The sequence below is a fragment of the Erinaceus europaeus genome, chromosome 5 (genome assembly GCF_950295315.1).
Source record: "Erinaceus europaeus chromosome 5, mEriEur2.1, whole genome shotgun sequence".
NCBI classification, from domain to species: Eukaryota; Metazoa; Chordata; class Mammalia; order Eulipotyphla; family Erinaceidae; genus Erinaceus; species Erinaceus europaeus.
In genome coordinates this window covers 59,839,115-59,866,867 of record NC_080166.1, presented here as the reverse complement: position 1 = coordinate 59,866,867, position 27,753 = coordinate 59,839,115, and the positions used below count along the sequence as shown (strand labels likewise).

At 41.9% G+C, this 27,753-nt stretch overlaps 1 protein-coding gene and 1 long non-coding RNA gene across 4 annotated transcripts in view; one reads left to right on the top strand and one right to left on the bottom strand.

Annotated features, from left to right (window-relative positions):
* LOC132538615 (uncharacterized) overlaps positions 1–27,753 on the top strand; it is a 720,469-nt gene that overhangs the window by 361,955 nt on the left and 330,761 nt on the right. The gene's annotated exons all lie outside the window — the stretch shown is intronic.
* Positions 1–27,753, bottom strand: part of OTOGL (otogelin like) — a 188,069-nt gene that overhangs the window by 26,954 nt on the left and 133,362 nt on the right. For both annotated transcript variants that reach the window (XM_007525648.2, XM_007525649.2), the window contains exons 38-46: positions 24,980–25,157; positions 23,767–23,909; positions 23,505–23,528; positions 23,266–23,358; positions 19,707–19,896; positions 15,709–15,923; positions 11,375–11,516; positions 6,699–6,884; positions 2,187–2,399 (exon numbers count right to left, since the gene is read on the bottom strand). In XM_007525648.2, the coding sequence (XP_007525710.2) occupies positions 2,187–2,399; positions 6,699–6,884; positions 11,375–11,516; positions 15,709–15,923; positions 19,707–19,896; positions 23,266–23,358; positions 23,505–23,528; positions 23,767–23,909; positions 24,980–25,157 (1,384 nt within the window). The remainder of the gene's footprint in view (positions 1–2,186; positions 2,400–6,698; positions 6,885–11,374; positions 11,517–15,708; positions 15,924–19,706; positions 19,897–23,265; positions 23,359–23,504; positions 23,529–23,766; positions 23,910–24,979; positions 25,158–27,753) is intronic.

The following is a 27,753-nucleotide window of genomic DNA, read 5'->3' as shown; positions in this document are numbered from 1 at the left end:
CATTTATCATGTAACAATGGGGCCAAAACCATTCAATGGGAAAAGAAGTTCTCTTCACCCATTGGTGTTGGAACAGCTGGACAGCCATACATAGAAAAATAAAACTAGATCATTACTTAACACTACGCACCAAAATCAAATCAAAATGGATCAAAGATCTGGATATTAGACCAGGAACTCTAAAATAGGTAGAAGAATATATGGGCAAAACATTACAGGATCTTAACAGCAAAGATATATTTAGAGACTCCAACACATGGCATATGAAATGAAGATAAGAGTAAATAAATGGGAATGTGACAACCTCAAAACCTTCTGCATAAAACAGATTGCACAAAGATAAACAGCCAATTCAGTAGCTGGGAGAAAGTATTTATATATCATCTATCAGACAAGTAATTGGTATCAAATATCTATAAAGAATACAGCTTAACAAATGGGAAAAAACCCAATAAAAAAAATGGGCCAAAGAACTGGATAGGCAGTTTTCTAAAGAAGAAATACACATGGCCCACAGAAATGTTCCACTTCACTTATCCTCAGAGAAATACAAAACAAATCTTCACTAAGATTCCGCCTCACAGAAGAGGAAAAAAGGAAAGATCCGGAAGTAGTAATAGGAGTAGGAGTGACTTAAGATGGAAGAGAAGGAAGGACCATAGAAAAATGTGAAAATAGATACATAGATAGACAGACAGACAGACAGACAGACAGGCAGACAGTCACAGAAATAACAGTCAACCCATATCTGCAACCTCAGGAGAACTACTGTAGTTTCCAGTGAGGGGAACAGGGACACAGAACATTAATGGTGGGAATGGTGTGGAATTGTACTCCTGTTATTTTGTAATTTTTTAAATCACTAATAAATAAAATAAAATAAAATAAAATAAAATATACCACCTCACACCTCTGAGGACAGCCTGCATCAACAAAACAGGAAATGCTAGGTGTCAGCAAGGCTGTGGAGAAAGGGACCTCTACTACACTTCTGACAGGAATGCGAACTCGTGAGGCCCCTCTGAAAGACTGCATGGGGAGTCCTCAAACAGATCTAGTTGTATTTAGATTGCTGCTTCGACTTTACATTGATAGATTGACTGACTGACCTATTGGTTGCAACCAGAATTATTGCTGGGCTTTGGTCTCTGCACAATGAATCCACCACTCCTGGTGGCCATTTTCCCCTTTTTTTCCCCTTCATTTGATAAGACAGAGAAAAATTGAGAAGGGGAGGAAATGGTGTTGGGAAATTGTGCAGATATGGTTGAAATTGGCAGGGCCCACAAACCACTATATTTCCATGCAAGTATTATTTAAAGATCCCCACCATGTTATCCCCTCAGGGTATTGCTAATTCAGTTAAAACCATTGCAACAGTTGCTAAGGAAGCTTCCACCTTCCCAGCATGCTTTTTGCCTCTCTCCACCCCCTTTCCGAGCCAATCCCATCCGACTTGCCACTTCCAGAATTCTCCTATAAAAGTCGCTCCTGTTTGTGCTCTCTCTCTCTCTTTTCCCCTCTCTTCCCTCTCTTTTCACTTTCGCAACCCGACCTGGAGAAGGGCCGGTGGGCATAGGGAAGCAGCCATTTTGCTAGCTCCACATGGCCTAAACCCACTGTGCCCGCACTCAACTCTGGGACGGCCACATGAATAAAGATTTGCGTTCCCACTCCGCCAAGAGTTCTTGGTCTCTTCTCTCTCCTGCATGCAACCCCTGACAAAATAATAGATAAATAGATGATAGAATGGTAGACAGGAAGATCAACAGATCATAGATATATGACAGGTAGATGACAGATGGATCATAGACAGGTCACAGATGACAGATATAAAGATAATAGATATGATTGATAGATGATAGATAGATAGATACACTTGCAGCCCTGCTTCTCCTCCTGTGCCACCACCAGGAGTGGTGGATTCATTGTTCAGAGACCAAAGCCCAGCAATAACTTTGTTTGCAATCAATCAGTCAACCAATCAATCAGTCAATCAATCAATCAATCAATGTAAAGCTGAAGTAGCAATCTAAATCCCAGCAGTAACTCTGGCTGTAATTAATCAATCAATCAATGTAAGGGTTGGTTTTCTATAGAAAGCACCATGCATGCCCTGCCTTTTCACAAAAATGCCCATATATTTTGTGATAGTAACTGACTAAGATCACGGCCTGCACACATACCACAAACTTCCTTTGAACAGCAGGTCCACTTATCAGTGACGTCCAGAACAACTTCAGCTTCCCGTTCACAAATCGGGGAGGGCTCTTCCTCACATTCAGGCTCTACAGGAATGATGCTTCCATTTTCCAAACACTTGTATAGTGCACATTCATTAACGCCTCCGTTCCAGATCTCCCCAGCCGTACGGGGCTGGCCCTCGCTGTCAGTACAGGCTTATAAAGAGCAGAAAAATCGAGGGGTTTTACAGTTAACACTATTTTTATAGTTTTCCCATATTTGGGAGATAGTCTCTTCCCTGATTCAGCTTTCTAGTCCTTTCTCCAACTATGACACCATCTCTCCAGACAATAACCTGGGTCTACCTGCATATTAGATGTCAGGCTCAGGCAAAAACTAGTAAAGTCATGGGCTCCTTGGAATATACCTAAAACAGACCTACTAACTTTTTCCAAAGTGGAGACCTCAGATCTTCATCTGCAATATTCTTGTCTTCAGGTTCATGATTAATCAACAACTTGTTCTGTTTTGTATCTTAACTCCTTTTCAGCCACCAGGTTCCAGACGTTACCATGATGCCAACCTGTCTTCCCTGGGTTGATGACCTCACCAGTGTGTCCTGGAATCCCACCTCCCCAGAGTCCCGCCCCACTAGGGAAAGAGAGAGACAGGATGGGGGGATGGATTGACCCGCCAATGCCCATGTTCAGAGGAGAAGCAATTACAGAAGCCAGACCTCCCACCTTCTGCATCCCACAATAATCCTGGGTCCATACTCCCAGAGGGATAAAGTATAGGGAAGTTATCAAGGGAGGGAATGGGATATGGACCTCTGGTGGTGGGAACTGTGTGGAAATATACCCCTCTTATCCTATAGTCTTGCCAATATTTCCATTTTTAAAAAATATTTATTTTATTTATTTATTCCCTTTTGTTGCCCTTGTTGTTTTATTGTTGTAGTTATTATTGTTGTTGTCATTGTTGGATAGGACAGAGAGAAATGGAAAGAGGAGGGGAAGACAGGAGGAGAGAAAGATAGACACCTGCAGACCTGCTTCACCACCTGTGAAGTGACTCCCCTGCAGGTGGGGAGCCGGGGTTCGAACCGGGATCCTTATGCCGGTCCTTGTGCTTTGCGCCACCTGCGCTTAACCCGCTGCACTACAGCCCGACTCCCCAATATTTCCATTTTATAAATAAAATTTATAAAAAGAACAGACAAAGTCAGATCCTTCATAATTTGGGTACAAAATCATCTGGCTGTGAATTTTGACCTCACATTGTGGTTTGGCCCCATTGCACAGCCTCATCTCTCTCCTTAGATACCTCTTTTTGTTCATCAGCTATTAGTTTACATTTATTTTTTTAATTATTTATTAATTTACTATTGGATAGAGACGGAGAGAAATTGAGAGAGGAGAGAGAGATAGAGAGGGAGAGAGACAGAGAGACATCTGCAGCCCTGCTTCAGTTTGTGATGCTTACCCCCTGCAGGTTGGGACCAGGGGCTTGAACCCAGGTCCTTGTGCACATAACCAATCTACCAATATAATAGACAATATATCTTTTAAATATTTATTTATTTATTCCCTTTTGCTGTTATTCCTGAAGCCACTCCATTTACATTTATTTATTTATTTTTTAACTTTATTTTATTTTAAAATTTATTTATTGATTCCCTTTTGTTGTCCTTGTTGTTTTATTGTTGTATTTATTATTGTTGTAGTTATTGATGTTGTTGCTGTTGGCTAGGACAGAGAGAAATGGAGAGAGGAGGGGAAGACAGAGAGGGGGAGAGAAAGGCAAGACACCTGTAGACCTGCTTCAGCGCCTGTGAAGCGACTCCCCTGCAGGTGGGGAGACTGGGGCTCAAAGCGGAATCCTTATGCCGACCCTTGAGCTTTGCGCCACGTGCGCTTAACCGTCTGCACTACCACCCGACTCGACTCCCACATTTATTTTTAATGACAAATTTGTGTATTTAATAGGAACTATTTTCCTCTCTTATCAGTATCGACAGATAGGCATGCCCACTTCTTTCAACAATGTGTTCATTGTCACTTGTCTATTAATACCATTTATATATATTGAACAAACCTAATACTAAAAATGTAAATTGGTCTCAGTTTAATGGTCATGAGAAAAGGAAGTATTCACTAAGAGTACCATTTTTTTTTTGTCATATGAAAATGCAAGCAGGTCTGCTGTGATATCTAATCACGGAAAGTTGGCAGTCAGGGAAAATGTTATTAGAGGCTTTGCTAATTTTCTTATGCAAGTTCTCCTGAATGATAACTATGGGGAGTAACAGCACAGCAGAGTCTCATGACTGAAGACCCAGAGTTCTCAGGTTCAGACCCCTCCCATCACGAGGTGCCTCAGCTGAGCACTGCTCTGCTTTCTTTCTCTTTCTTCCCACAATGAAAAGAAATGAATCTTTTCTTAATGATAATCATGACTCTTTAGTGTTTCTTTAAAGGAATAATAGAAGTAAATTAGTGGTCAGTCAAATACCTACTCTCTTTAAAAAAAAAAAGTATTATCTTTATTTATTGCATAGAGATAGCCAGCGATCGCAAGGGTAGGGGGAGACAGAGGGAGAGACACCTGCAGTCCTGCTTTAGCTTGGGAAACATACCCCTGCAGGTGGCGACCAGGGGCTTGAACCCAGGTCCTTGTGCACTATAATGTGTGTGCTCCACCAGGTGTGCCACCACCTGGCCCCTCATGTACCTGGTCAGCAGTGAACTTCTCTTACCTTGATCTTGTTTGGTAGCAAACTTACAAGTCCCCAAGAATGAACATAAGTACCTGTACTTTCAAAGTCTTCTATAAAGAAATTCAAGTACAAAGTTATTCCTGAAGCCACAGTTAGATTTTCATTGCACTTGCCACTTTTGCTAATTTTTGTACTTTGTTGGTCCTGGTGCCTTTCCCTTTTATCTTTAACTAGATTTCTTTTAATTCTTACCGGAATGAGAAACCGTATAGGTGATGAAGTTCTCTACTTTTCCCCCCAATCTACCACTATAATAGAGACAACATATCTTTAAAATATTTATTTATTTATTCCCTTTTGCTGCCCTTGTTTTATTGTTATAGATATTGAAGTCATTGTTGTTGGATAGGACAGAGAGAAATGGAGAGAGGAGGGGAAGACAGAGAGAGGGAGAGAAAGATAGACACCTGCAGACCTGCTTCACCGCCTGTGAAGCGACTCCCCTGCAGGTGGGGAAGCCAGGGTCTCGAACCAGGATCCTTACACAGGTCCTTGCACTTTGTGCCACATGCACTTAACCCGCTGTGCTACCATCTGACTCCCTGTATAACAGAGACAACATATCACAACAAAATGGCTTAAAAAGGAAACAGAGGAGCTGAGTAGTGACACACCCAGTTGAGAGCACCACATGCTACAATACACAAGAACCCAGGTTCAAGCCCCCGGTCCCCACCTGCAGGGGGAAAGCTTCACAAGTGGTGAAGCAGGGCTGCAGGTGTCTCTCTGCCTCTGTCCCTCCCTTCCTACCTCCCACTTCCCTACAGACTTCTCTGTCTCTATCCAATAAATAAACAGAGCATTTTAAAGTTCAAGAAAAGAAACACATTAAAAATAAATAATATCTGTTTGAAAAAATAAAAGAAAATAGAAGTAGAAATGTTAAATGTTTCACCTCAGTTAATAATGCTACTTGTCATTATTTTAGTGCTTGTTTTTTGTTTGTTTTTGCATACTGTACTGAAGGCAAACAACTTTTTAAATATCCTCTGTCTCCCTGCCCCACTAAGCTAAATACTATTAATTTTCAGAGTTTACAAGTGCATAATCTTGGGTTCAAAGAGGTAAAGGTGAGGTTCTAAAACATAAAATAACTGGCATATGAGTAGGGTCCATAATCCACACTGCCAGTTCAATAATGACACATCTAATTCTCTATTTGGCATGCTATTGCCCAATTTTGAAGGCAGAGGTAGCAATGAAAACCCACCATCTGGGAACTCCTAAGTTTTTGACCACTTAAATTGGTCCTGTTAAATGAACCAGCAAGCAAAGCCAAGTCACTACCTTGGTAAGATCTTCTGACTTCTCATCGACATTCTCTGTCTCTCAGTTGAGATCTGAAAAACGTGTTGTTTGTTGGACCCCTGAGAAGTCACTCTGTACTTTGCTTTTTTTTTTTTTTTTTGCCTCCAGGGTTATTATAGGGGCTCGGTGCCTGCACTACAAATCCACTGCTCCCTGAGGCCTTCTTTTCCCATTTTGTTGCCCTCTTTGTTGTCATTATTGTTATTATTGCCATTGATGTTGTGTTGGATAGGACAGAGAGAAATGGAGAAAGGAGAGGAAGACAGAGAAGGGGAGAGAAACATAGACACCTGCAGACCTGTCACTTCGCTTGTGAAGCGACACCTCTGCAGGTAGGGAGCTGGGGGCTGGAACCTTGATCCTTAAGCCGGTCCTTGTGTGTTGTGCCACGTGCGCTTAACCTGACCCCTGTACTTTGCTTTCTTACCACATTCTTTCTCGGGGACACACTGAGTGGAGTCTGGCCTGTGGAGAATGGTTCCATTTTTGCACACACAGTCTTCTCTTATGTTTGAACATGGAAAATGTCCATAGAACCATTTGTTCAGGCAGGTTCTTGCTTCACAAGGTCGCACACAGGGTTGATACTCTTTCCCCTCTGGACAGCTCAGAGCTGTGAAATAGAGAGAGCGGAATGCGCTGGTATTAACAGAGACCTATTTGGATCCTAGTGAAAGCAAGGAGTGTTTGAGAACGGCATATTTCAATATTTTTTACATTTTTTGTAATTATCTTTTTTACTTATTTATTGGATAGAGATAGCCAGAAATTGAGAGGATGGGGGAGATAGACACCTGCAGCTCTGCTTCACCACTTGTGAAGTCCCCCCCCCCTGCAGGAGGGGACCAGGGGCTTGTTCCTGGGTCCTTGTGCACTGGAACTTGTGTGCTCAATCAGGTGTGCCACCACCCAGACCCTACATATCAGTCTTTTCAAAGTCAAATTTTCGGTAGCGATGTGACTGTGAATTAGAAACAAAACAACAGGGGTTCAGGTGGTAGCGCAGTGGGTTAAACACACATGGCACAAAGCACACGGAGCAGCGTAAGGATCCCGGTTCGAGCCCCAGGCTCCCCACCTGCAGGGAAGTCGCTTCACAAGCGGTAAAGCAGGTCTGCAGGTGTCTGTCTTTCTCTCCCCTTCTCTGTCTTCCCCTCCACTCTACACTTCTCTCTGTCCTATCCAACAATGAACGACATCAACAACAACAATAATAACCACAACAAGGCTACAACAACAAGGGCAACAAAAGGGGAGTAAAAAAGGCCTCCAGGGGCAGTGGATTCATGGTGCAGACACTGAGCCCCAGCAATAATGCTGGAGGCAAAAAAATTCACTACTCCTGGTGGCCATTTTTTTCCTTTTTATTTGACAGGACAGAGAGATATTGAGAGGGATGGAGAGAGAGGAAGAGAGAAAGAGAGACACCTGCAGACCTGCTTCACCACTTCTCATGTTTCCCCCTGCAGGTGGGGAGTTCAAACCCATATCCTTGTGTGGGTCCTTGGGTTTCATATTATGTGTGCTTAACCCAGTGCAGTGCACCACTACCTGCCCCCCCATGTGATTCTCTATGCATTTTTCCCCTGGTAATGATAAGCACTTTTTTTTTTTTAGCATTTAGTATTCACTTTGAAAATCTTTTACCATTTAATAATGCTTTCTTGAATTAAGTTGGCAATATTTCCTGTCAAATGTGCTCAGGGTTGTTGAAAACTAAAATAATATATCTTTGAAAAAGAGTTAAAGTAGGTGATAAAGCAAGAGTTAAACAGATGTTTTAAAACAAGAAAAGAACATATACTAAAGAAAAAAGAACCACACAGATGTATTTATAAAATTACTGAATCTAGATGTTAATCAACGTCAGACATACTAGTTTCTGGGGAAGTGAGTACTATGTTAGGAAAGAGGAAACTTACAACTTCTACATGTAATGAACACATTAGGAGAAGTTGGGGGCGGGGAGACAGGATGAACAGGAAGAAAGAAAACTTAATGTTAGATGCCTAAAATGGACTTCCTAGCTTCCTTCCACCCTAAGATCCCTATTCTCATCTGTTCTATTCCTACTTTTTGGTTCCTGTCCATTAATCATTTTGTCCTGCTTTATATCTTATCGTTTTTCAGCCAAGTTGCAGATGCTACCATGATGCCATCCTGACTTCCTTGGGCAGACGACCTCACCAATGTGTCCTGCAACCTCCCCTCCCAAGAGTCCTGCCCCACTAGGAAAAGAGTGAGACTGGCTAGGGATATGGATGCAGCTGCCAATGCCCATGTCCAGGGGAGAAGCAATTACAGAAGCCAGACTTTCCACTCTGCACCAGAAAAAAGACTTTTGGTACATATTCCCAGTTGGGGAGAAGTGATAGGGAGAAGATGACCAGAGGGCTCTGAACACAACTCCATCAGGACCCAGAGAGAGAAGAGGAAAAAAGGAGGGACATTTGGATGTAGTAATAGGTGTATGTGTGACTTGGAAAGAAACAGAAGATGGGACCTTAAAAAAATTGGGCAAACCCCACCAGCTGGGGCCTTAATTGGGGAGTCCTGAGATTCCCAAACAGACATGATGGGCCTAGACCTCAAATAAATCCCTCTCTCCATTGTTACTGGTCATCTCTATCAGGAACAACACGATAGACTCCGTAGTGGGCCCCCATAGGACCTTGCCCTCAACTTGGATCAAAAATGGTAGAGAATGTTCTATCCTCTGAAGAGAGGCTGGACAACATACTCTATGCTACATCTGAGGAAGATGGGTCCTGATATTAGGGCAGCATGGAACATTCCTACATATGTCTACAGAATGTGAGCTCAGATCTACAGGGAAACGGAGGTCACATAGGCTCCTAAGATGAATATGGGCCTCGGATTACATCAAATTGATGTGGTTTACAGTCAACAACATTTATACACCTTTTCCATATTTGGGAGCTACTCTCTTCCTTGATCCAGCTTTCTGGTCCTTTTTCCAGCCATGACATCATCTCCCCAGACAATAATTAGGATCCACCTGCATATCAGATTTCAGGCTTAGGCAAAAACAACAACAACAAACACTAGTATAGCCACAGGACCTTTGGACTATAACTAAAATATGCCTACTAGCTATACCCCAAACTCTTCATCTGCAATATTCCAGCCTTTAGGTCCATGATTGGTCAACAATTTGTTTGGCTTTGTATGTTAACTCTCTTGTCAGCCACCAGGTTCCAGATGCTAGCATGATGCGGACCAGACTTCCCTAGGCAGACAACCCCACCAATGTGTCCTGGAACTCCACTTTCTCAGAGCCCTTCCCCATTAGGGAAAGAAAGAGACAGGCTGGGAGTATGGATCGACGTGTTAACATCCATGCTCATCGGGGAAGCAATTCCAGAAGCCAGACCTTCCACCTTCTGCATCCCACAGTGACCTTGTGTCCATACTCCCAGAGGGATAAAGAATAGGAAAGCGATCAGGGGAGGGGATGGGATGGGATACAGAGGTCTGGTGGTGGGAATGGTGCAAAGCTGTACTCCTTTTATCCTATGGTTTTCTCAATGTTTCCTTTTTATAAATAAAAAATTTAATTAAAAAATCGGGCAAATATAGACATTTGTAGAAATAATAGTCAACCCATATCTGTAACCTTAGGAGAACTGCAGAATTGTACTCTTATAATTTGGTAAATCAATATTAAATCACAAATTAAAAGTAAGAAAGAAAACTTACTGTTAGGTATAGAATTAAAAACTCTGGAGCTGGGTGTTGGTGCACCTGGATAAATGCGCCTGTTACAGTGCACAAGGACCCTGGGTAAATGCGCCTGTTACAGTGCACAAGGACCCTGGGTAAATGCGCCTGTTACAGTGCACAAGGACCCATGTTTGAGCACCCAGTCTCCACCTGCAGGGTTGGGAAGTTTTATGACTGGTGAAGTAGGGTTGCAGGTGTCTCTCTGTTTCTCTATCCCTCTACCTCCCCCTTCCCTCTTGATTTCTGATCATCTCTATTCAATAAAGATAATAAATTTTAAAAAATTCCCCTTCATGACCAATAAGCTCACTTGGGAGGGTGCCTTCCTGACGGTGCCGGTGCACATAACCCAGATCCAAAGCCTGGCATCACGTGGGTGGTGAAGTAGCTCCAGTGCTGTGGTGCCTCAGCCTCTCTCTCTCTCTCAATTTGAATGCAAAGGCATCCCAGAAGCAGTAGAAACATGCCTTGGTTCTGCTAAACAAACAAACATTCCCCTGCAATGTTGTGTGGCTCTTGCAACATTTTCATCTCTTTTGCTAAAAAACATTTTGTGGATCTGGCTTATGATGTAAGGACTCACGGTATTGACTACCTACAGTTCAGAGAAATATGAAGAAAGAAGCTTCCCCAGGTGGGGGTAGGTAGCTCAGTGGTTATGCATGAATGAATCTAGGTTGCTGTCACTTTTTTCTTTTCTTTTGGGTGGTGGTGCTTGATGTGGATTTTATTCCTATGTACAGAATTAATGTTGAATATATCAAAGCAACAAGTCTGGCATTGTTTGGGGAGGTTAGATTTACTGGAAATTGTGCATTTACTATGAATTGTGCTCTGATGGTTAGAAAAAAAAAGACAAGCTGGTCAAGCATTCCATAATAACAGTGGATATAGAAATATTTTTTCAGATGGATAAAATGTATATGGTACAGATGAAAAGTTTTTTATGTAAAAAAAATCTGTACAACTTTCTGTACAATACTGATTCTCATCTGGCATATTCTAATCAGGTCAATAAAGTTTGGGGATTATTTCATAATGCCTGAGGCTCCAAAATCCCAGGTTCAATACCCCATACCACGATAAGCCAGAGCTGAGCAGTGCTGTGGTTAAAAAGATAGTTAGATAGATAGATAGATAGATAGATAGATAGGCAGACAGACAGAAAGACATACAGGCATACAGGATGTTCCCAGTGCAGAAGAACTGACTTCTACATCCAAGACATACATTTTTGCAAGCATTTCAATTGTCCCCAGATTCATCATGGATGAGGACAGCAAAGAGACAGAGGTGACGACGTCCAAAAAAGTATGCTTTTTGGTGGAAGGCAAACATTACAGGAAGTAGATGACTTACAGCAGTAATCAGGGGTCCTCCACTGGATGCAGGTATCAAATTTGTTGCACAGGGCCACGTACGCAGAAAGGGCGTCACATTCATAATTCCAGAAATAAGTGTAATTGATCCACATCTTTTCACAAAAATCTTGTGGTGAAACCTAGGGATACAGTTTCACCTTGGGGTAAATCAGGCTGCTTACATCCTCCAAAGACCTTAAGCTAGACTAAAACCATTCAAAAAAATCAAATGCTTCCTCTTACCTTTTTTTTTATTTATTTATTTAGTAGTGAGTACTGGTTTATGAAAATTTGTTTCAGGCATATCTTACATATTGCACACTGTAATATGCTCACCACCAAAACTGTGGTTTCCATACTGTTTATTTTATTTTATTTTATTTTACTTTAATCTCTTGCCGTCAGGATTATCTCTGGGGCTGGATACCAGCACAAAGAATCCACTGTTCCAGGGGCTGGCCCGCGGCACATCAGGCAGGTTAAGCACACATAACACTAAGAGCAAGGACCTGTGCAAGGATCCAGGTTCAAGCCCCAGGTTCCCCACGTGGGGGCGGAGTCACTTCACAGGAGGTGAAGCAAGTCTGCTGGTGTCTATCTTTATCCCTCCCTCTCTATCTTTTCTCTCTCTGTTTCTATCTGTCCTATCCAATAAAAATGGGAAAAAAACAGCCCCCAAGAGCAGTGGATTCAAAATGCTGGCGCCGAGCCCCAGTGATAACTCTGGAGGTAAAAAAAAAAAAAAAAAGTAATAATCCACCATTCCCAGTGGCCTTTTTCTAGTTTATTTGGTATGACAGAGAGAAATAGAGAAGGAAGAAGGAGTTAAAGAGGGAGAGAGAGAGAGAGAAACACTGGGGCCAGGGGGATGGTGGCATACCTGGTTGAGTGCACATATTATAATGTGCAAGGACCTGTGTTAGAGTCACCAGTCCCCACCTGCAGGGGGAAAGCTTTGTGAGTGGTGAAGCAGGGCTGCAGGTGTCTCTCTGTCTCTCTCTCCCTCTCTATCTCCCTCTTCTCTCTCGATTTCTGGCTATCTCTATCTGATAAATAAGTAAAGAAAATAAAAAAAAAATTAAAAGAGACCTGCTTCCTGCAGACCTGTAGACCTGCTTCACCATGCATGAAGCTTCCCTCCTGCAGTTGGGGAGCAGAGGCTTGAACCTGGGTCCTTGCACATGGTATCATGTGTGCTCAACCAAGTACACCACTGCCTGAGCCCCTAATTTCCATATTTTATGAAACAATGCACCTTTCTACCTGATTCATCCTGCTTCCCTTGCCCCTCTCATTCCTATAAACTGGTCTTTTTGTTCTTAAAAGTTAAGAGTTTTCTTCTGTCTTTGCTTACTCATGCATCTGATTTTGTCTATAAAGTCTCAAAACCTCATAATATGAGATGTCACCTCTGATGAAATTTTTTAAATTTATTTTTTAATTTTTTAAAATATTTATTTATTCCCTTTTGTTGTCTTTGTTGTTTTATTGTTGTAGTTATCATTGATGTTGTTGTTGTTGGATAGGACAGAGAGAAATGGAGAGAGGAGGGAAAGACAGAGAGGGGGAGAGAAAGATAGACACCTGCAGACCTGCTTCACCGCCTGTGAAGCGACTCCCCTGCAGGTGGGGAGCTGGGAGCTCGAACCAGGATCCTTATGCTGGTCCTTGCGCTTCACACCATGTGTGCTTAACATGCTGTGCTGCTGCCCGACTCCTCTGATGAAAATTTTAAACCATGTCTTAGACTAGCTAAATACTCTCCTACTCATCTATGTAAATTAAAATGGAAAGGGGCATCAGGTAGATAGTTCAACTACTAGAACAGAGAACTTGCTTATCTGAGACCCCAGAGGACCCCAGATTCACTCTCTGGAACTGCCATATGTCAGAGGTGAGCAGTGCTCTGTTGTCTTTGTCTGTCTGTCTCTCTTCCTCTCTCTTTCTCCCTGTCTCCCGCCTCCTTCAAACAAATATTTCAAAAGTTTTTAGAACAGAACTACAATTGAATATGGATAGATAGATATTACACTTTGAGTTACGACTGACCTGCTGAAGGCAAAATAGGAAATTTCTTCAGCCTTTTGTGCTGATAAAATGGTAATGCTGGTTAGTGATTAGCTCCTTTACATATGAGACTACACGTGCTACTCAAAATACTACCTTAAAACTGAACTGTGACCAAATGATCTCAACAATGTCATGTCACAATTCTCCTCTAAACTCAGACCCCTGTTCAATTCCTATGCATCTTTTTTTTTTTGCCTCCAGGGTTATTGTTGGGGCTCAGTGCCTGCACCATGAATCGACTGCCCCTGGAGGCCATTCCCCCCTTTTGTTCCCCTTGATGTTGTAGCCTTGTTGTGGTTATTATTGTTATTGTTAATGTCGTTCGTTGTTGGATAGGACAGAGAGAAATGGAGAGGAGGGGGAGAGAAAGACAGACACCTGCAGACCTGTTTCACCACCTGTGAAACAACTTCCCTGCAGGTGGGGAGCCAGGGGTTTGAACCTGGATCCTTACGCTGGTCCTTGTGCTTGGCACCACGTGCGCCTAACCCGCTGCACTACCGCCCAACCCCAATTCCTATGCATCTAATGGCATTTATCTGCTCACAGGTTTGACTTCTCACTAGATGCCTTGAAGACAAGAGAGCTTCACAATGTAGAAGGTACTAGATACTAACTTTTCACTAACTTGGAAAATGAAATGCTATGCTTGTCTGCCCTTTGTCTCCAACATTATATCTAGTTTTCTTTTTGTTGCACAGAGACAGCCAGAGAGAAATTGAGAGGGGAGGAGGGAGATGGGAAGAAAGAGAGACACCTGCAGCCCTGCTTCAAAACTGTGAAGCTCCCCCTCTGCAAATGGGGAAAAGGGGCTTGAGCCCAGGTCCTTAAGCACTGGAGCATGTGCTCTCTAATTAGCTGCACCACAGCCTGGCCCCAACACCTATTTATGCTTAATGACATGGGTTATTGAAAATATCCACTAATTGAAAATATCCACTAACCACCTGACCTCAGAAAAATTGAGGCTGCTATAGAATGACTGCATCAACATGTGACCAGCTCTAATACGAGCAGACATTTAAGAGTCCAGTGGGGAACTGACTATCCTTTGGTAGTCTTGGTTTTACTACTGAGTTATCAAATCATATTGCTTTCTTCTCCTAGAAGTATTTATTCAAAGGACCGAAAGTTTCTCCTGAAAGCTGCAAATAAAGTTCTAAAAAAAGACAGGATATTGTCTGGGAACATGGTTTCATATTTAGAAAAAGGACTAAAAATCTGGAACAGGGAAGAGAGTAGCTCCCAAATATGGGGACGTATATAAATATTGTTAACTGTAAACCCCACTGGTCTTCTTTGAACGCCTGCGATGGTGGCTAGCCAAGCTCATGATCATCTGGTCCACATCCTTCTGGTATTCAAGTGTACCAAATATCAAGATTTCAGCCTCGCCTTTGGGGTCCCAGCGACTGACGTGGAGTAGAGTCTGGGAAACCCACTCTGTGTGTGGGATTCGATTACCATCCTGACCAAAAATAGCTTCCACCAGCCAGGCCTTCAGGTGAATCGGATAAGGATTCTTCAGATACTCGGGGTAGAATATGATCTGGGGCTCATATTCAGCACAGGAGCCAATGTAACCTCTTCCAAAACAGACACCGCAGTCTTCATCTGCAATATTCATGCCTTTAGGTTCATGATTAATCAACAATTTTGTTCTGCTTTATATCTTAGCTCTTTTTCAGCCACCAGGTTCCAACTGATACCATGATGCCAACTGGACTTCCCTGGGCAGATGACCCCACTAATGTGTCCTGGAGCCCTGCTTCCCCAGATCCCTGCCCCATTAGGGAAAGAGAGAAAGGCTGGGAGTATGGATTGAACTGCCAAAGCCCATGCTCAGTGGGGAAGCAATTACAGAAGCCAGACCTTCCACCTTCTTTACCCGACAATGACCCTGGGTCCATACTCCCAGAGGGATAAAGAAAAGGGAAGTTATCAGGGGAGGGGAGGGGATATGGAGTTCTGGTGGTGGGAATTGTATGGAAATGTACCCCTCTTATCCTATAGTCTTGCCAGTGTTTCCATTTTATAAATAATTAAAAAAAGACAGGAGGTGCAAAGGAAGATAACTATTCCTGTTTCTGTATATCTATATATACAAGAAGTGATTCTGAATTCGAAAACTTAGTAATAGCAGGTTTGAGGGTGAACTATTCTCAGTAGAAAAACCACATGGCAAGAACAGGAATCTACTGAATCTTAACTTTCAACATGTCTAACATAACCATTTCTTATTTATAGTTGCTTTCAGCTTACTTTATCATGGCATGGAGCAAACACTTCTGTATTCAGTAACTCAAAACAGTGACTGCAGTCATGCACAGTGCAATTCCTAAAGGGTCTTCTTGTTGTTACTTCAAAGGACTTTTCTATTTCCCAGCTCTCAATGAATAATCCAATGTCTTCCATGTTTGTAATCACTGTGCCGTTTTGCATTCTCAAGTCATCATTTGGATCTTCATTGCAGATTCCTAGAAAAATGAACATTTTACTATCTATTTGTTTATTATTGGGTAGAGAGAAATTGAAGAGGAGGGAGAGATAGAGAGAGAGAGAGAGAGAGAGAGAGAGAGAGAGAGAGACCTGCAGCCCTGCTTCACCACTCGTGAAGCTTTCCCCTTGCAGGTGGGGACCAGGCTCACAAACCTGGGTCCTTGTGCACTGTGATGTGTGTGCTCAACCATGTGTGCCACTTCCTGGCCCCAAGGCTTTTTTTTTCCACTTAACTCAAGTATAGGTGCTAAAAGTAAGTCATCTACAGGCTGGGAGTATGGATCGACCTGCCAGCGTCCATGTTCAGCAGAAAAGCAATTACAGAAGCCAGACCTTCCACCTTCTGCACCCCATAATGACCCTGGGTCCATACTCCCAGAGGAATAAATAATAGGAAAGCTGGGAGTTGGACAGTAGTGCAGTGGGTTATGCGCATGTGGCACTGAGCGCATGGACCAACTAAGGATCCCAGTTTGAGCCCCTGGCTCCCCACCTGCAGGGGAGTCACTTCACAGGCGGTGGAGCAGGTCTGCAGGTGTCTACCTTTCTCTCCCCCTCTCTGTCTTCCCCTCCTCTCTCCATTTCTCTCTGTCCTATCCAACAATGATGACATCAATAGCAACAACAATAACTACAACAATAATAAAAAAAAGGGCAACAAAAAGGAAAATAAATAAATAAATATAAAAAGAATTTTTTTTAAAGTCTAAAAAAAAAGAATAGGAAAGCTATCAGGGGAGGGGAGGGGATCCAGAGTTCTGGTGGTGGAAATTATATGGAGTTGTACCCCTCTTATCCTATGGCTTTTTGTCAGTGTTTCCTTTTTATAAATAATTATTTTAAAAGGTAAGTCATCCTAATAACTGGGTATGAATGGATTATTCACTGCCTGAGAAGTCAAATGAACTTTCTCTGATTTTAATATTGAAGAACTGCTTTAAAATCATGTGTCTCATTGTTTGACAATGTAGGCATTGGACTGTTTTAATCAAAGATGAAATAAATCATAAAAAAAGAAGATTCTACTCCCACAGTCTTCCACTGTCTCCTAATTTCGAAAAATAATTCAATAGCCTGGCAATGTATTCCCTGTGAACATTTGGTGATTGAAGAATCTACCTGGGGAACCAGGCAGTGGTGCAGCTGGTTGAATGCACACATCACAGTGATCGAGGACCCAGGTTTGACCCTGATCCGTACCTACAGAGGGAAAGCTTCACAAGTCATGAAGCAGAGCTGCGAGGGTCTCTCTGTGTCTTTCCTGCTCTATCTTCCCCTCCTACCTCAAGCTCTATCTCTATCCAATCATAAATAAGTAAGTAAGTAAATAAATAAATATTTTTAAGAGGAATACATTAGAAAAGAAAAACTGGGGCCAGGTGGTGGCACATCTGGTTGAGTGCACATGATACAATACACAAGGAACCAAGTTCGAGTCCCTGGTCCCCGCCTGCACTGGGAAAGCTTTGACAGTGGTGAAACAGGTGTCTCTCTGTATCTCTCCCTCTCTATTACCCCCTCCTCTCTTGATTTCTGGCTGTCTCTACCTAATTAATAAAGATAATTTTAAAAATTTAAAAAAAGAGAGAAAAACCTACCTAAAAATATTATGCTCTCCCTTCAGGAACTGCCCTGCTCCATCATATAGCACATGCCAATACTCAGGAAGAGGACTTTGACTGGCACAAAGACAGTTCTGACTCCTTGCCTGGGCACCTTTTACAGGTAGGAAGCATATGCCAGATTTTCCAGCAATTACCTAGACACAGTCTCTGCCAATATCAAGATTTAAGCTAGAAATTCTAGGACATAAGAGACTCTTCCTTCCTTGGGAAAATACAGCACATTGATGACATCAGCTTTATATATAATGATTTAAATTTGTATACACAGTGACATGATTACCATAATAAATCTAGTTAGCATCTGTTGCCAGACTTAGTTACACTTTTTTTTTTCTGTGATGACTCTTTTGTATCAATGTAACATATTGAGATACTTGGAGCAGGGTGATGACACACCTGGTTGAGCCCATGTTATAATGTGCAAGGACCTGGATTCAAGCTCCTGGTCCCCACCTGCAGGGGGAAAGCTTTGTGAGTGGTGAAGAAGGGCTGCAGGTGTCTCTCTGTCTCTCTCTCTGTCTCCCCTTTCCCTCTCACTTTTGGCTGTCTCTATCAAATAAAGATAATAAATAAAGTGAGAGAGATACTAAACCTAGATTAAAGATATTCATTGTGCATTATAATTATAATATGATAAAAATAAATAAAACATCCTGTTCCATGTATATACTTTTCAAGATAGCTTGAGCAACCATATTTTCCCTAATTTCAAACTTATTTTAAAAATATGGACAACACAAAGTTATTTACTCTCTATGTCTATACCATATATATATATATATATATATATATATTATTGGATAGACAGAAATTGAGAGGGGAGGGGGGAGATAGGGAGAGAGGGAGTGCTTTACCACTTATGAAGTTTCCCCCTGTAGGGTTTGAACTTTCATCTTTGCACACTATAATGTGTGTGCTTAACCAGGTGCATTACCACTTACCTGTCCCTTGTCTATATTCTTTTAAAAATAATTTAAAAAAAATTTATTTTAATGACAGAGATACAGAGAGACACCAGAGCATTGCTCAACTCTAGCTTATGGTGGTGTTGGGTGGGGACTGAACCTAGGAGCCTCAGGCATGAGTCTTTTACCATTATGCTGTCTCCTCAACCCTCTTTACTCTTCATAAATCTGATTTTCATCACTTATAAATTAACAACAGGATCTCCTTGTTCAGGCTATTGTTAAATGTGTGAAAATATGTATGCTCATGCTGGAATCTTCATTAATGCATAATAAAAGTGAGTAACAGGAATATAAACAACATTGTAGAAAGAGTGATGAGTGTTTATTTCCATAAACATACCCAAATCAAACTATTTTTTATTTGTTTCTAAGTCCATTTATTGGAAATAATTGCTTCCTTCAATATTTGAATGAGGTAATGAAATTTAAGACAATATCTCAAATCCCAAAAGTTGGGCAGTTGTGGCCAAAATGACATAATGTGAGCAGCAGGCTTTTGTCTGTTTGTTTCTGTTTTGTTTTTGATAAAGAGAAGACAGGTCCTGCTTAACCAGGTCCTGGTTAAGCACTCACATTACAGTGCACAAGGTCCCGGGTTTAAGTCCCATCCCCACCTGCAGGGGGAAAGCTTCACAAGTGATGAAACAGGGCTTCAGGTGTCTCTCTGTCTCTCTTCCTTTCTTTCTCCCCTTCCCTCTCAATTTCTCTCTTTCCTGTCAAATAAAAAACATATTAAAATAGAAAGAAAAAAATTTTTTGCCTCCAGGGTTATTGCTGGGGCTCGGTGCCTGCACTACGAATCCACTACTCCTGGAGGCCATTTGTTGTTGTGCTTATTGTAGCTGTTATTGTTGTCATAGCTGTTGTTGTTGGATAGGACAGAGAGAAATGGAGAGAGGAGGGGAAGACAGAGAGGGGAGAGAAAGACAGACACACCTGCAGACCTGCTTCACCGCCTGTGAAGCGACTCCCCTCAGGTGGGGAGCCGGGGGCTTGAACCGGGATCTTAAAGCTGGTCCTTGCACATTGTGCCACCTGCACCTAACCCACTGCGCTACCACCAAACTCCCAGAAGAAAACATTTTTAAAGTCATGAGAGAGAGAGAGAGAGAGAAATAGAGAGAGAGAGAGAAAGAGAAGACAAAGGGAATTGAAAAGCAATGCTCACCACAAAGACCTTCTGTGGAAGAGGACAAGTTAAATCGAAATCCAAAATGAATGTCTAGAATCCCAGTAAGATGAGCCCACTTGATGATCAGGCCTGCTGGCGTGGTAATGACATACATCATACCAGAATCCTCTACCGATAGCTCTTGATTTGAAAAGGGTAAAGGTACAACAATAGAATTCACTGCTACCTAAAATAACAGAGGTCATTTACATTAGTTAGAAAAGTAGTTATGCTGCACTATAGAGAGAATTAAAATCTGGAAAGTTAAAATTAATCCATTTATTTTGATCTACTATAAACTATTTTAATTTTTTTTCCAAATTAATCTGTTGAGACTGCATTATCTCAAGACATCAAAGACCGTGTATTACTTTGCTGCTTCTATTTATATTCTGCATGTACTAACCCCATCACCATTTATTATTATTCAAAAATCAACATTCTGGACCAAGTCTAAGTATAAATTTACTCCTTTACCAACTTTCTGTCACAATATCAAACTCACCAAAATCAAAAGAACACGTAAATGTTATCCAGCAGTTCACCTATTCAGTTAGCTCATAGGCCTTTTAAATTTTACTTAAAGTTGAACTTTGTAAAGAAGAAAAATAAATGTTAATTTTTTTAGAGTAGAGACAGAGTCAGAGAGGGAGGGAGGGAGGGAAAGAAAGAAAGAGAGAGAGAAAGAGGGAGAGAGAGAGAGACTGAGACTAAAAGAGATCTGACTGACTCTCTAAAAGAGCATTAGTTTCCTTCAGTAGAGTGAGGGCAGGACCAATCCTGGGTGGCATTCATGGTAAAACAGCTCACTATCCAAGTGATGTCTTCTACAGGCCCGGGGTGGGGGGGAGATGTAACACCTAGAGTAACTTTTTCTATTGGATATAGTTTGAAGGCTCCTACAAACACTAAAAAGTCATGGGCCCCTTGGAACATATCTAACTGGGCAGATGACTTCACCAATGCATCCTGGAGTCTCCCCTCTCCAGAGCCCTGCCCCACTAGGGAAAGATAGAAACAGCCAGACCCCCATCCTTTGCACCACAAAAAGATTTTTGGTCGATATTTCCATAGGAATAAAGAATAACGGATCAGGAGTTGGGCAGTAGCGCAGCAAGTTAAGCGCACATGGCACAAAGCACAAGGGCCAGCGTAGGGATCCCAGTTTGAGCTCCCAGCTCCCCAGCTGCAGGAGGTCGCTTCGCAAGCAGTGAAGTAGGTCTGCAGGTGTCTGTCTTTCTCCCCTCCTCTCTGTCTTCCCCTCCTCTCTCCATTTCTCTCTATCCTATCCAACAACAGTGACAGCTATGACAAAAAATAACTACAACAAGCACAGCAACAAGGGCAACAAAGTGGAAAAATAGCCTTCAGGAGCAGTGAATTCATAGTGCAGGCACTGAGCCCCAGCAATAACCCTGGATGCAAAAAAAAGAATAAGGGAGTTTCAGGGGTCTGGCAGTAGCACCCTGGATTAAATGCACATAGCATGAAGGCCAAGGACCTGAACAAGTATCCAAGTTCAAGCCCCCTGCTCTCCACCCATGGGGGGGGTCATTTCACAAGCTATGAAGTAGGTCTGCAGATAATCTATTTTTCTCTCCCCGTCTCTATCCCCCCTCCCTTCTCAATCTCTCTCTGTCCTGTCAAATAAAAATGGAAAAAATGGCCTTCAGGAGCAGTGGATTCATAGTGCCAGCACAAGCCCAGGTAGTAATCCTGGAGGCAAAGCAAAGAAAATAAAGCTTCCAATAGAGGGGATGGAATACAGAACTCTGGAGTGGGAACTGTATGTTGTACCCCTGTTATCCTACAATCTTGTTAATCATTATTATATCACTAATGAAAATTTAAAATTTTTTCTCTAATACCTCTATTAACTTTTCCTTTTGTATGTTAGTGAAGACTCCTACAAACACAGTCTTAACCTTCCAGGCCCACCATTTCAGACAGACAGACAGACAGAGGTAGGAAGTACTGAAGATGCTCTCTTGATGCACTATGACACCTATCATGCAAGAGAGACACCCAACCCAGTGACTAACTTCTCCAACTCTATTTAAGTTCTTTTTTTAATTAATTAATTTATTTTCCCTTTTGTTGCCCTTGTTTAACATGGTTGTGGTTATTGATGTCTTTGTTGTTGGATAGGACAGAGAGAAATGGAGAGAGGAGGGGAAGACAGAGAGAGGAGAGAAAGACAGACACCTGCAGACCAGCTTCACCACTTGTGAAGTGACTCCCCTGCAGGTAGGGAGCTGGGGGCTTGAACCAGGATCATTATGCTGGTCCTTGTGCTTTGCGCCACATGCGCTTAACCTACTGCACCAACGTCCGACTCCTGTTTAAGTTCTTTTAAAGACTGTTTCTGACTCAATTCTACCTATCTTTGCTAATGAAATTGTGTCAGAATTTGTATAACATCTCAACCTTTAAATCTGTTTAAATTTAAAGATTTGATACATTATTTTTCTCATATTTTTGAAAGAACATTTCAGAACTATGTGAAATGTCGAGCTTGGATTCACATATATTTGGTGAATATACAGTACTTAGGGACCCCTTTTCAACATCTTCAATACACTGCTCTTTCTCAATTTACTTAAATAAAATTAAGTCTTCTCTGTTGGCTAGGAAGATAGTTCACCCCCAGATTTTGCCATGTGAGACCCTGTATTTGAACCCTGGGATCAAATGGGAGTTCCATGGAAAGTACTCATGCAGGTCTATGGATGGTAGATTAGTGCTGGGGGTATGGTCTCTGCTGTCTGTCCCTTTCGTTGCCTCATCTCTATCTTTGTATCTGTATTTCTCACACACTCAAAAATATATAAAATGTGAAAATGGGCCAGTGGTATGCATACTGGAGGTTCTGGGTTCATAAGTATTTCTTCATCCCCCCCCCCCCATTCTTTCTGCTTTAGCTACCATCAAAAAATCTGGTGGCGGGGCCTCGGGCAGTAGCTCAGTGGGTTAAGCGCACATGACGCAAAGCTCAAGGACCAGAGTAAGGATCCCGGTTCGAGCCCCAGCTCCCCACCTGCAGGGGAGTCGCTTCACAGACAGTGAAGCAGGTCTGCAGGTGTCTATCTTTCTCTCTGTCTTCCCCTCCTCTCTCCATTTCTCTCTGTCCTATCCAACAAGGACGACATCAATAACAACTAAAACAACAAAGGCAACAAATAAATATTTAAAAAAATACTTATAAAAAAATCTGGTGGCATCCACACTTCAGTTCCATCTTTGTTTTTTCTATAATCTCCATTCTATTTTGTTTTGTCACTGCTTTTTTCCATATCATCTCCTCTCTGTCTAATGTGAAATAGCTCACTTCAGAAGGAGAGAAATCTGTGCAGCAGTTGCCAGAGTATGGGATGTGACGTTACATTTCAGACTGTCCATGAAGATGATAATGATGAGATTCCAGAAATTCACTTAATTTTCCCTCTTTGGGAAAACTGTGTGTGTGTATATATATATATATATATATATATATATATATATATATATATATATATATACTCTAATATAAGTATATGTTTTCACCTTGTGCTCTTACCTTCCTTTCTATTCGATTCACAAGCACTTTATGCAAGGATGTTGTCAGATTTAGCTTCTTAAAACAAAGTCCAGAGGTTCTTCCAGGGGAAACCTCAATTGGAAAACAAGAACTTGATGAAGTTAAACATAATCTTGGTTAGAAATGAGAAATTTATTTTTTTGAAAATCAATTTTCAAAATTGATTTTCAAAAAAAACTTTGAAAACTGATTGTCAAAAATACTTTGAAAATACTCACTACCTTTTTAAATGAGCTTCCATTCTGGAAAACAAAAATGGGATAAAGAAAAGTCACACTTAAGAGAAATGTATAAGTCGACCTTTCAATTAATATTATGTACCTCTAAATATATTCACATAAAGCAGTTTTCGTTTTAAACACCAGAATATTAATTTCAGAGAGCTCTTCAGATTGCTCATACTCTGAAACTACCTAAAGTTGTAATGCAGTACCATTAAAAGATTATGAAAAGATGACAGGAGAATGGGCTACAGCCTACCTGGTTCGTGGAGCATTTTTCAATATGAGCAACTATAACTTCCTGGGGAATTCTTACTAAGACGTAGGAAGCCATACTAGACAAGGCTGCGTTGTTCCCATCAAATGTGATGATGCTTAGCTCTGACAGCATGGAACACCGACCTGAAGAATGAAGTAACATGGGTTTAGGCTGTTTATCAACTACTTTTATTTCATTAAATAATAATCCCTCTTAAAGTATTTTCAACTAGCTTTCATACATCATACATATGCGCTTATGTTATTTACTTCTTAGATAGAGGCAGAGAGGGTGAGAGAAACCACAGCACCAAAGTTTCTCCTTCAATACAGTGGGGGTGGGGTTTGACTCTGAGTTGCACACCAGGCAGGACAGTGCACTGTCCATGTAAGCTATTACGCTGGCCTCGGTATATGTTTTAAGATGAGTGGTCTTAAAAGTTACATGCATCCTCATATTTGGGAGCTACTCTCTGCCCTGATCCAGGTTTCTAGTCCTATTCTCAACTCTGATACCATCTTCCCAGACAATACTTCACCTGCAAGTTAGCTATCAGGCTCAGGCAAAAATTATTAAAGTCCTGGGCCACATGGAACATGCCTAAAATAGACTGCCTAACTTCTCCCCACACGAAGACCCTTAGTTCCATCTGCTCTATTCCTACCTTTACGTTCCTGTTTATTAAACAATTAGTCCTGCTTTCTATCTTACCACCTTTCAGTCACCAAGTTGCAGATGCTACCATGATTCCATCCTGACTTTCCTGGGCAGACAACTTCCCCAGTGTGTCCTCTCCAGAGCCCTACCCCACTAGGGAAAGATAGAAACAGGCTGGGGGTATGGATCCACCTGCCAACACCTATGTCTAGTGGAGAAACAACTACAGAAGCCAGACCTCCCACCCTCTGCACTCCAAAAAGAATTTTGGCCCATATTCCCAGAGGGATAAAGAACAGGAAAGCTTCCAATGGATGGGGATGGGTCACAGAACTCTGGACGTGGGAACTGTGTGTAATTGTGCTCTTCTTATCCAACAATCTTGTTAATCATTATTAAATCACTAATAAACAAAGTTAGATGCATAACATGGTGATAAAGTCAGTGAGGAAAGTTCAGCAAGAATACTAGTTGCATGCAGGTGACAAGATTAGAAGTGACAGTTGAATTTCGCTGTGCTCAGAAGTGGCTGTGCTGCAAAGCCAAGCAGACTTACAAGGACACTCCCACTCTGGGCAGCAGATGTCACTGTTCACTTGCACAGGCCGTCCCCGGAAACCACAGTCTGGCATCTCCAAGTCATTTGGGCAATTCAGAGACCAGTTGTACAACTTCCACTCCATGTCAAGGCAGATGTATTGACTGCAGTTATAAACAGGATCAAACTGTTGAGGCTGTTAATAAAAAAAAATTTTTTTAAATGAGGTTTTCTTTTTCCTTGTTTAGCTAGTTTTTCTTTTTCAACATATCTAAATATCCACCCATTCACATTGTCTATGGCAGGCACTTTCAAAACAACTAAAAGATAAACACTAAAGTGTTATTACAGGGTTGGGAGGTAGCACAGAGGGTTAAGTGCACATGGCGCAAAGCGCAAGGACCAGTGTTGGTTCTAGCCCCCGGCTCCCCACCTGCAGGAGAGTTGCTTCACAAGCGGTGAAGCAGGTCTGCAAGTGTCTATCTTTCTCTCCCCCTCTCTGTCTTACCCTCCTCTCTCCATTTCTCTCTGTCCTATCCCAACAACAAAATCAATGACAGCAATAATAATAACCACAACAATGATGAAAACAAGGACAGCAAAAGGGAAAGTAAATAAAGTCACTACAAATTTTTTAAAAAAAATTATTATATTTGAGAGCTGGGCGGTAGCTCAGTGGGTTAAGCACACGTGACGCAAAGCACAAGGACCGGCATAAGGATCCCAGTTTGAGCCCCCGGCACCCCACCTGCAGGGAGTCACTTCACAAACGGTGAAGCAGGTCTGCAGGTGTCTTTCTCTCCCCTTCTCTGTCTTCCCCTCTTCTATCCATTTCTCTCTGTCCTATCCAACAAGGAAGACATCAATAACAACAATAATCATAGCAACAACAATAAAAAAGACAACAAAAAGGGAATAAATAAAATATTTTTAAAAATTATTATATGTATTTATTTGATAGATAGCAGATATCTAGAGGGAAGGAGGGATAGAGAGGGAGAGAGACACCTAGAGCTTCACCACTAGCAAAGCTTTCCCCCTACAGGTGGGGACTGGGGGCTTGAACCTGGGTCCTTGAGCACTGTAATGTGAGCACTTAACCAGGTATTCCACCACTTGGCCCCATCATCTATATTTTTATTTACTATAGGATAGAGACAGAGAGAAATTGACAAGAGAGGGGGAGATATAAAGTGAAAGGAACAGAGAGACAGCTTTGGCACTGCTTCACCACTTGTGTGAAGCTTCCCCCCTGCAGATGGGGACTGGGGGCTTGAACCTGGGTCCTAGTGCACTGTAATGTGTGTGCTTAACCAGGTGGACCAGCACCTGGCCGCTCACTATAATTTGTTGTTGCTTAACCAGGTACTCCACCACTTGGAACAACCTCTCTGAAACAGTCAGTATGGACTTGATTCCAGCTTTCTGTCTACACTGGGTTGAGTGAGGTTCACCCTGTCTTGGCTAGATGAGTGTTTCTCAAGCACACTTATACAGGCAGTGACAGTCCACCTTTCAAATCATGGTGTACAAATCTACTCCTCTTCCACCACCACTTCTGCTAATATCAGTTGTTGTTCTTTGCTCATTTGTTTGCCACCAGTGTTATTGTTGGGGCTCGCTACTTGTACAATGAATCCGCCGCTCCAGATGGCCGTTTTTCTTGCTTGTTTCTCCCTTCCTTTCTTTTATTTAACAGGACAGAGAGAAACTAAGAGGGGGATGAAGAGATAAGGAAAGAGAGACCTCCTGGTGCATGGTGGTGGAGGAGGACCTAGGCTGGGGGGTGAGAGTGTTTTATAGAAAACTGAGAAATTTTTCACATGTGACAACAACTGTATTTACTGTGAACCATTAATCCCTTCAATAAAATATTTTGAAAAATTTAAAAAAAGAGAAAGAATAGTACAGTGAAAATTTCCTTTGTTAGTTCAGTTTGACAGTATACGGATAAATCACTAGAAATTGACTTTTAGAGAGCTTAAGAGGCCCTATATAAAGAAATAAGAAATACATACATAGCAGATTGTCCACGATTTACAAACTTCATTCTATTTAAATTATGGTAAATATATCAATGATACGTATTTGTTCTATGTCTTAAGCTCCAGATATTATTCTTATCAATCCATTTTATTCCTACTACCCTCTAAAGTATTATTATTTTCTGCTATTTTATAGAAACAGAGAGTCACCACTCGTGAAGCTTCTCCATGTTTGTGGAAACTGGGGGCTTGAACTCAGGCCTGTGCACATTGTAACATGTTAAATTAATGAGGTACACCACCACCCTTCCTCAGTGAAATAGCTTAATCCATTTATTCTCTCCCGTAATTTGTTGAACCAATTTCTTTCTATCCTGCATGATAGGTATCGGGGAGAGAGAGAGAAGGGGGGGGGGAGAGATTTTTTTTTTTTGCCTCCAGAGTTATTGCTGGGGCTCAGTACCTGCGTCATGAATCCACTGCTCCTGGAGGCCATTTTCCCCCCTTTTGTTGCCCTTGTTGTAGCCTTGTTGTGGTTATTGTGGTTATTGCTTATGTCATTCACATTGTTGGATAGGACAGAGAGAAATGGAGAGAGGAGGGGAAGACAGAGAGGGGGAGAGAAAGATAGACATTTACGAACCTACTTCACTGCCTATGAAGTGACTCCCCTGCAGGTGGGGAGCCGGGGCTTGAACAGGGATCCTTACGCCGGCCCTTGCACTTTGCTCCACGTGCGCTTAACGTGCTGCGCTACCACCCGACCCCTGAACAGTAAGATCTTAAGGAGGCACTTCTGAGTGTAAA